At 46.5% G+C, this 9,531-nt stretch overlaps 1 protein-coding gene across 3 annotated transcripts in view; it reads left to right on the top strand.

The window, feature by feature from the left end:
- The window catches only part of RNF213 (ring finger protein 213), a 48,565-nt gene that overhangs the window by 26,746 nt on the left and 12,288 nt on the right, over positions 1-9,531 (top strand). For all 3 annotated transcript variants that reach the window (XM_042892595.1, XM_042892596.1, XM_042892594.1), the window contains exons 33-47: positions 804-883; positions 1,710-1,857; positions 2,203-2,338; positions 2,755-2,943; positions 3,388-3,527; positions 3,892-4,046; positions 4,507-4,719; positions 5,092-5,273; positions 6,066-6,186; positions 6,282-6,382; positions 6,646-6,825; positions 7,387-7,550; positions 7,633-7,735; positions 8,440-8,554; positions 9,044-9,263. In XM_042892595.1, coding sequence (XP_042748529.1) covers positions 804-883; positions 1,710-1,857; positions 2,203-2,338; positions 2,755-2,943; positions 3,388-3,527; positions 3,892-4,046; positions 4,507-4,719; positions 5,092-5,273; positions 6,066-6,186; positions 6,282-6,382; positions 6,646-6,825; positions 7,387-7,550; positions 7,633-7,735; positions 8,440-8,554; positions 9,044-9,263 — 2,247 coding nt within the window. The remainder of the gene's footprint in view (positions 1-803; positions 884-1,709; positions 1,858-2,202; positions 2,339-2,754; positions 2,944-3,387; positions 3,528-3,891; positions 4,047-4,506; positions 4,720-5,091; positions 5,274-6,065; positions 6,187-6,281; positions 6,383-6,645; positions 6,826-7,386; positions 7,551-7,632; positions 7,736-8,439; positions 8,555-9,043; positions 9,264-9,531) is intronic.

Raw genomic sequence — 9,531 nt, 5'->3', positions numbered from 1 at the left:
GTGAGCTGCGTGTGAGCTGCGTGTGAGCTGCGTGTGAGCTGCGTGTGAGCTGCGCCAGATGCTAGAGGGGTGTCGTGTCCGTGGGGGGGGCGCCCCGCCCCCCCCCCCCCCCCCCCCAACTTGGTACTGGGAGATCCTATGCTGAGTACAACATACCTATTTCCACTGCTAAATATCTTGTGTAGGGAGCACTACATGACTGTCAACTTTGCCTTTCTGTTTAGTTTGTTTCTGTGAGGTTTTGGTTGTTTTCCCTGACAAAAATGCAGTATTTCACTGCTCAGTGTGCTCCTACCTCAGCACGAGAGAAAGCAGGTGCTGCAGAGTGGGGCCCGAAGTGCAGCCAGTATGCAGTGGCAGCTCAGAGAAGGGAGTGCTGATACTGCACACATCAGGGACCACTGACAGGAACCACCCTGGAGAGCATCTCACTTACATCAGTGTAAATCTGTTCATTTAAACCCATAGGAAGATTTTCTTTCTTGCTTAGTTTTTTCTTGGATTCTTTTTCCTTTTGCTGTTTTGCCTTACAAGAGGCAGAATACAGCTGTGAGGGCTCTGGTGCAGCTTAGTGCATTAATTCAGCATCATCACCTTTTTTTTTGGTTCTTGCTGCATAAAGCTTGACATCCCCAGCAGCTGTAAGTGCATTTAGAGAGATGGAGCTCAGCTATTTGTGCAAGCAATGATGGATCTGACAGATGTCCTACTGCTCTCAGATGCAGTCACTAAATAAACTCTTATGTGATGGATGAAGCAGCGTCCTGTTGTTTTCTAACAAAAATTCTACACCTTGGATGCAGATCCACCTGTAAACGGAGAAGAGGAGGAGGAGAGAGAGGGGGAGGCTGAAACATCAGTGCCAGCAGCAGAGCACTGTGAGGTCAGTGTGGGATGTATTTGTTTGCTCCTCAGCTATCAGTGCAGCTCTCTGCTCTTTTGTAACCCACAGATGCAATGTTCCCTTTGCATTCATGGTCACTTGAAATCCATCTCATATTATTTATTTACATTGAGAAATGTGGGGGAGAGAAAATGTCCCCCTCTGCTGCCTGGTGAAAACTAGCATCACTAAAAAAAGCAAACGAATGGCAGGACTCCATAATTCCTTACTTGTTTCTTCGTTTGTTTTCAAGAATTAGGAATACCAACCCTGTATTTAAAAGTTCTGCTGTTTTATGGACCTGGAACCTGAGGACTATGGTTCTGAGCCTTCCCTTCCAGGTGTCGTTGCCTTCTGTTATTGGAAACTGCTGGAGTTGGCCGCAGACTTTGCAGCAGCCATGTTAAGAGTGGCTCGTGCTCCTCAGGCAGTGTGATTCCAGAAGATGCCCACTGTCAGGGTGTAACCGTATGTGGCTTTTGCCCTTCTGATGCCTAAGGGTCTTCCAAGGAGGGTACATCAACCCCCAGCCCAGTCGGGTTGATCGGTTCCACTTTCATTTGTGAACTGCTTTCCCCTGCAGGAACTGTATTTTCACAGAAATGCTATTTTACACGCCAGTTTAAAAGGTTGCAGAAATCACAGTGTATGCTTGGATGGAAAATGAGTGCTTAAATTTATCACCACGGATAACAGAACAACTGCGTTATGGGAAGCAAATGACACGGACTCTCTAAAGAGCAACATAATCCATAATAAGATGGATGTACTTGGGCCAAGGGAGTGAAACCAAATAATGAGCTTTTTTGTCTCTGCTGCTGGGAAGGGTGAAGTGCTGGACATCGTTGTGCTGCTGAGGAGCTGCGTGCAGAGTGCTGTGGGAATGCTGCGGGACCAAAATGAGAATCTGAGCCGAAGCAGAAAGCGAATTGAGATTCTCCTCAGCCTCCTATCCAAAGAGAATGGTTTGAAAGGTATGCACTCCTCTGTAGTGCAGCTGGTAGTGTCCCTCAGCATCCGGGGAGCCACCAAAACATGCAGGTTAACTCACTGGGGACCTAAAGGTTGGTGGCTTTCACTGTAGTGTAGGAAACTCCTAGGCTGGCTCCTGAGTGTGTGTGCTCCAGCCTCGCTACTTGTGTGCTTGCAGGACTTTGCCTGGACTTCTGGCTCCTGGCTTACTCTGTGCTATATCTGGTGGCTGGTTGCTCCCCATTGATTGATTACTGAAGCAAATATAAAATACTGTGCTTGCTGTGATATTTGTTTTGATCCAAGGCCAATAGGAGAGGAAGTACAAATAAGTTCTTGTTTTCCAGCCTCCTTTCTGAAGACAACAAGGGCTCGTCTCTCCAGCCTTTTGAAAAAGCAAGAAGAAAATTCCTTTCAGCCCAAGAACTGGGTGCTTCGAGCAGCTTCCAACCTCGGTGCCCTGCAGGAGGCTGGAACCTTCAGGTAAGGACAGCAGCAGTATCTCATAGCCTGCACTAAATGGCACTGGTGGAGCAGGGGCAGCAGTTCTGTGTAAGCTGAATATTTGCAGTGTCCCCTCCAGGCTGTGTTGGAATTTCTCTGAAGGCAGTTTTGCCTTCCCAGCTCCTAAGCTGAGGGCAGCTTGCAGCTGAATGGGCTGTGCTGGAACAGGAGAGCTTGAGTGCACGGGGGGCTCTTAGCAGATCAGTAGGATCACAGAGTCACAAATAAGAAATGTGGGGTTTTCTTCCCTCGTGTTTTTTTCCTTCCTCTTTTAAAGATAGGATTAGGGCTCTCACAGACAAATGCCCGCAGGCTTTTAGGACGACCACTCCTGATTTGCTGATGCTGTTGTTCACGTTCCCTCTGGGTTTCTTGGTCTCTTTCTTCCCCCCAAGGCACACCTTGTGGAAGCGAGTTCAAAAAGCCGTCACTGAATTCCTGGCTCTCCTAATTGCTGTCATAGACAGAAATGGCAATCTGGAGCTGTTGGCCAGGCCAGCACCTGAGTGGGTGACAAAGCTGTGGATGTTCATCTTCAGTGACACAAAGCTCCTGACTGTCCCTTCTGGTGGGGGTAAAAACAGGTGAGCCCTGGAGGGAGCAGCAGAAGGTCTTGGCTGGCAGCACTGACAGCAGTCCCACACTGTCTCTAAATCCACATGGGAGATTAACACTGTTGGTTGCTCCCAGTGCTGTGCCAAAGGCAGTGGGGAAGGTCTTTGACTGCAGAAGTCTCTTTTTCTTTCTGCCTTATCCCAGTCACTCCTGGGCTTTGCTCTGTGGTTCTTGGCTTGCTCACACTTCTTACTCATCCCTTGAAGCCTGTGTGTTGTGCCACTAAGTCTTTTTGCTAGAGAACTCTCATGAATGGGTCCTAATGCTGTATAACTGGCACAAGGAGTTCTATTCATGAGTCCTTCAATTCTTTTCTCCTTGTAGGGCAGCTTTCTTTCTGGATCTTACTGCCTCTGTCTGAATGTGCTTCTCAAGCCAAAGCCTGCTATACTAAAGATCTTTTAATCTCCTAGCTCTCAAACAGAGATAATTCTGGTGCAGAACAGCATGATGGTTTCTGCTGATGCTGGGAATAAGATGCCCTTCAGCTGGAGGATAAAGGACTATTTGGATGAGATGTGGTTGAAAGCTCAGTACATCCAAAATACTGAAGGTGAGCACCTGGCTTGAGCTTGTGATGCTCCATCCATCTGCCCTGTGAACTCCAGTGCATTGCTAGCATGCCTCGACCCCCCCCAGCACCCTGGGATCGCTTTCAGTCCCTCTATACTCATACAAGCCAGCAGAACTCTGCTTCCCAGTATTTGTCTCATGTCCTGAATGCTGTGGAAATACCAAGGGTTGATGTTAAGATTCAGTAAATATGGCAGTGATGCTTGGCCTCAAATTCCTCGTTAGCACTCTGAATGAGAGGAGTGCTTTGTGCACCAGTGACCGGTAGGTGTCCAGGCAGAAGCTGTGTCAAACCCAGCTTCCTCCTGACATGCAGAGCTTTTCTCTGCACTCTTGTTTTCCAGACCAAGCGGGGAACTTCGTGGATATATTCCAGAAAACTGCGCTGGGAGAATTTATCTCTGCTCTGACTGAAGGAGAAAGGCTGGAGCTCTTCCAGTGCTACGTCACTGACTTCATTGTCCTGACCATCGGTGTCTCCTCCGCAGAGGAGCTGCAGGTCAGTGTGTGGAGAGGAACTGGGAACCCCTTGGCTAAAGAGAAGGGCATGATGCCTGTAAACAGGCCCTTCACTATCGCCTTTGCTATCAATGTCATAGAATGGCCTGGGTTGAAAAGGAGCACAATGATCATCTGGTTTCACCCTCCTGCTATGTGCAGGGTCGCCAACCACCAGACCAGACTGCCCAGAGCCACATCCAGCCTGGCTTTGAATGGATGTTGCCTTTTCAGACCCAGTCCTCCCACTCAGATGAGTGATGAGCTGTCCCCAAAGCAGATGTTGGATTCTGAATAGCTGCTGGAATTACTGAGTGCTTACCTTAGGAGCCACCAATAGGAAAAATGCTAACCATTTTTTTAAGACAATGTTTGTATTTTAGTACAAAATAAATTATAATATTAATTTTTTTTTTGGTAAATTTTAATTTGATTTAACTTTTTTCTTCCCAACTTTTCAGTGTCTGCAACTTGCTTTCCTCTCCTGTATCGAGGAATGGAAGGCAGCTTCTCCCAGCAGACAGGAGGCAGTGCCATGCCTGCCTTGGGTCCACCTGGGCTACAATCAGTTCAAGAGCCGCCTGCAGAACTTCTCTAGGATCCTGGCTGTACACCCCAGAGTGGTCGACTCTCTTCTTAACCTGAAAGAAGAAGGAATGTCCCATCCCAACATGGTATAGTCATCACCAGACATTTTGTGATCCTCAGCCCTTGCAGAGGGCTGTCTTCATTGACTTAGTTTGTGTCCAGTGTCCTTTTGATTTCAGATGAAGTGGCAAGCATGAACTCAGACAGAATTCTCTTTGTTAGGAGTAGGCAGCTGTTAGCAGCCTTGCTAGTAGAGCTGAAATTAGGCTGCCATGCTTTTGTGTTAATTAGTAGGGTGTGCTAACGATCTGAGCCATGAGCATGGGAACCCTAGGGCTTAAGATCATCAAGTAAGGAGTTATTCAGTGCTACATAGCAGAGCAGATTATGAGCCTTGGGCTCCCAGATAATTCTGAAATGCTACTGCTGCATTATGCTTACACTGTGTGTGCAAATAGGTTTTAGACATCTTAGCTGCAATTGTGTGTGCTGAAGAGCTGGAGAACCAAATGGAGACAGCTCAACCAGAGATCTGGCTGCAGAGAGTGAAGAATCTTCAAATGCCAATTGAATTTATTTGTAAAGACAAGTTCTTGCAGAGAAGTGATATTTGGTGCCATCGGCTGCTGCAGCAACTCAAGTACGTACCACGGATCTGCTCACAGTCTTGATCTTTTGCCTTGCTGTTAGTACAGACTGAAAGCTGTTTGGGTGCTGCTTTTCTCTGTGAGAACTCTGTATACCTTCCCAGGTTCCAACTCTGAGGGTTGTTATCAGTTGCCAGGTTGTTTTTCCTTTCTTTCCTTCCACAGACGCTCCCCTGCAGTCTAGCAATGTTATCCAGTGCATTCCAGCTGCATTCAGGGCTGATTCAAAGCTTGTTAGTTTGATGTTAATCAGCAATGTTTTCCTGCTTTACTTCATTCTTGTAAAGGCAGAGATGGGGAAACTTTGCTGCATCTGGGACAGGAGATTTATCTCTCTCAATTCAGACCAAGGGAGCTACACTGGTATCTTGCAGACCTTGTTTAGTTTAACCAAAGAGAAAAAAAAAAACTTGGCTCATAGTGATTTTTTTTTTTTTTTTCTTTTTATAAGTTACTTCCCATTCTAACAGAAACAGATAAGATGTTTGTTGTGGTCTTTGCTGTGCTGCAGTGCTGTCTGCAGGACAGGTTCCCATGCCATAAACTCACTACGTACTGCTGTGTGTTTTGTCCTTGACAGAAAGCCAGGCTTTGGTTCAGGGGCAGATAACCAAAGGGCAAATCTAAGAAGCTGCATGAGAACTGTAAGAAGAGCTGTAGTGGTGAGCATGAGAAGCAGATCATTAGATTGACCTGATGCTGTTCTGCCTTTCATACTCATTGCACAGCCATGTCAGCTCTGAGCTCCTAACTGTACTTCTGAAATCATGCTTTCCTTCCCACAGAACCTGCTGGAACCGTGTTTTCTGCATGTCTCTATTTGTAGAACATGTGTTGCTTGGTACTAGTGCTTTGATGCCAGAGGTTGAGAAATTAGTGAAAAATCATACTTTGCTTCTTGCCAAGGTAAGCTGGGATGTGATTTTTACCTCTTTCCTGTTTCCTTCTGCTGGCTGTGTTAGCAGAGCTGAGCCACTTAGCATTGCTCCTTTCTTCTGCAGCATTTTGAGGAAGGTTCAGACATGAAGACTCATCCGACTTTCGTTGCAGTGATCAAAGTACTGTGCAAATGCAAGGAGGAAATCAGCAGCAGGCTCTACAGGTAGTGATGCTGAGACAATCTGCACAGTCAAGGAGAAATTTTGCCTATGTATTTGTGAGCATAAAAAGCATTGCATTCAATGTACTGAAAACCAGATGGAGAGCAGTATATTCTATTTTATTCTGCACTCTGGGCTGAGTAGATTAGCCAACAGGTCTTAAAATGTCTTCTCTGATTCTAGTTGTAGATGAACGTCTCATTCAAGACTTTCTTGGTAAGATAGCATTGAAGCAATCATGTTCATTGCTGTTCCTGAATTATAGGTACGAGTTGAAGCCGTGTTCCATCTGCCATGGAGAGCTCAAGGATCCAGTCGAGCTGTGTTGCAGCCATGCCTTTTGTGAGAAGTGCATCAGATCATGGCTAATTCCAGCACACATGCATTGTCCGTTATGCAGAGTTGCTGTTGAAGATGATAATTTAACTGTTAACAAGGAGCTCAGGTACTCCTTCCTGTGCAAGGTGTCAGCATTGCAGTGGGGCTGGTTGTGTAAGGAAATTCTGATTTGCAGCTGTGAGGTCGTCAACTCATGCACAGAGGGTAGAGGAGGAAACTCTGCTCAGCTCTTCCTCATCCTGGAATAGATTTGATCCATTTCCCCTTCATTGTTTCAAAAGAGGAGAGAAGTTGCCTTTGGCCCATGTGATGAGACTCATTGCAAAACCCTGCAAGCTGAGGGCTGAGGCAGTGCTCAGAAGGCTGCAAGGCCCTCTCTGTGGCTGAACTGGACAAGGGAGCTGCTCATCACCTCAGACTGCTTTGTGATAGCGTAGCAAAAAGCTCACAGTGCATGTATCTGCCATCGCTTTGACAGCTAAGATCAAATGGCAATTTGATGTGGCCTTTTCACTTGGATGCTATCGAAGCATTGCATAAATCCAGCCTTTTGGGAAGCTGGGAAATAGCATCACTTTGAGTTCTGCCTGCATCTGCTTTGCTTCATCTGTTATTTAGCTGGTTCTGTATTTGAACGTTTTCCTAATGCTTTTCACTCTCTACCTAGTGCTGCCATAGCAAAAAACGCCCTGTTCCGACAGAGGTGCAATAACTTCTTCATAGACGTGGTTACCACCATGTGTTTTAAGGACAATGAGCCCCCTGACACAGCAGTGATCCAAGAGCTCCTCAATCTGCTCTTTGTATACAGGAGCTTCCTGGAAGATTCAGGTGAGCTCCCTTCCTAGAGCTTAATGGAGCCGATTCTCCTGGCAGCTTTTCTCACCTGCCCATCCCTTCTGTATTGCCACAGATCGCCCTGCTGCTTACACCAAACTTCTGTCCCCATTTGATGAGGAAGTGGATAAAACTCCTGTTATCCGCTCAGTAATGCTGAAGCTTCTCTTGAAATACAGGTGAGCAGAGTCAGTTATGGGATGTTACACTGCAGGAAGGAGGTGGTGGTTCACCTTTTTCCATGGCATCATCAAACCAGCATTTCTTCTCCTTGCTTCCCTACTGCTTGTTGAATTTGTACTATGACAGGTGAAATTCATTCTGCACCTTTGCATCAGTCTTGCAGGTGGGCTGACCTGCACGTGCCTTGTGTGATGTATCTGATCAGTCTGTGCCAACACGTACCTATTTGTTCTTAACATAAAGCTGTGCTGGGTGTGGATGGCTCAGGCAGCCTTGGAGATAGCTGATGGCTTTTCAGATCAGCAAAGCAGCACTCCTGATCCACAGGCAATCAAGGACAACAATCTTTTGTATGCTTACACAGAACTCTCCTTTCACACAAGTTCCTCCACCTTCCCTTTGCAGTCAGTACATACAAAGAGCTGTTTCTCTGGTGTGATTGTTTCCTAATTCAAATTCCTAAAATAGAGCAGGTGATTTACGCCCTGGAAATCCTTATTTGTCATCTTTGATACAAACCCAGCTTGGAGGAAAGAACTGGATGTTATCTGGTAGAAGCCAGCACAGCTGCTCTTCCATCACTTCCAAAGTGATCTCTGCCTGTCTGTGCCCTTAGCTGGTAGTTTGATCACAATTTAGAACAGAATTAGCAGCCACCAGCGTTGCAGCTGTGATAAGGGAGTGTTTCTCTCTCCAATAGCTTCAGTGAAGTGAAAAATGACGTGCAAGATTACCTGTCCCGGGTTGAGTGCAGCCACATCCTGGACAAAAGAGATAAAAAAGAGCTCTACTTACTTTTTGTCAACTGCTTGGAGGTAAGACTTTGGCAACAGAGCAGGTACAGGGGGGAATTTAGGTCCACTTGCTCAGAACCTGCTCTCCAGTGCATAGCTATGCTTCCCAAGGTTTGTTTTTGCTGCGTTTCATAAATGCTTCTTTCCCTTGGGCGCCTCACACAAGAATGTGTGTTCTTGTGAAGGGAAAGGTAGAGCTCTTGGAACATATGCTGTGTGTTTCAACATGATCGTGCTCAGTCAGCGTGCTTTTAGCTCTCGTGCTCAGCTACACATGTGGGAAATATAGGAGAGCTTGGGTGTGTTGCTGAAGAAGTGTTTGGTGGTGCAGTAGTTTTGGATAAGTACCAGAAGGATCCCAGGAAGGAGCTGATGGCAGCTGAGTGGAGGGAGTCACAAAGAACGTGGAAGCTTTTTGGCAGGGGAGCACTGGAGGCATACAGCACCAATGCATGGGGTATTGGAGTCAAGTGGTTCTGGCACTCATGCAATGTTCTGCTTCATCTTTAGGATTCTATGTGTGACAAGTTTGAAAGCAGCCTTGGATGTGAGTGTGTTGACTCTCTGCTTGGTGACAGAGGCTTCCCAGAAAACTACCTCCCAAGAAGCAAGCAAGGAATCAAGCAAGCTCCTCAGGAATCATCTGTGGAATACCTGCAGGCAGTAGCCAAAGTTCGCTTGTACCTGACTAAGGCTGCAGAGCTGCTCTATGACTTGTATGAGCTCACAGGTAAGTAATTATTGTGCTATCAAATGGAAATGTTGTAGACAATGTAAAGTCACCATGGGAGGTGAGCTGGGCACAGTCAGTGCTCATGCTGCTGTGCTGGAATATGTGCTGATGTCCAGCTGAGACAGAGTGCTTCAGCAATTTTCCCTTTCATTAGGAGTGCCAATCAGTATTGTCCTCTTCAGCAAGTGTTAGAAGTGCTCTGGTAAGGCTGTGCCAATGGCCCTTAGGGCATAGCTGCATAGCAGTCCTGACTTTGAGAAAGATT

The sequence above is a fragment of the Lagopus leucura genome, unplaced genomic scaffold (genome assembly GCF_019238085.1).
Source record: "Lagopus leucura isolate 7727_CA_CO unplaced genomic scaffold, USGS_WTPT01 111-11_obj-0_obj, whole genome shotgun sequence".
Lineage (NCBI taxonomy): Eukaryota > Metazoa > Chordata > Aves > Galliformes > Phasianidae > Lagopus > Lagopus leucura.
This window is presented reverse-complemented; position numbering and strand designations above follow the sequence as displayed.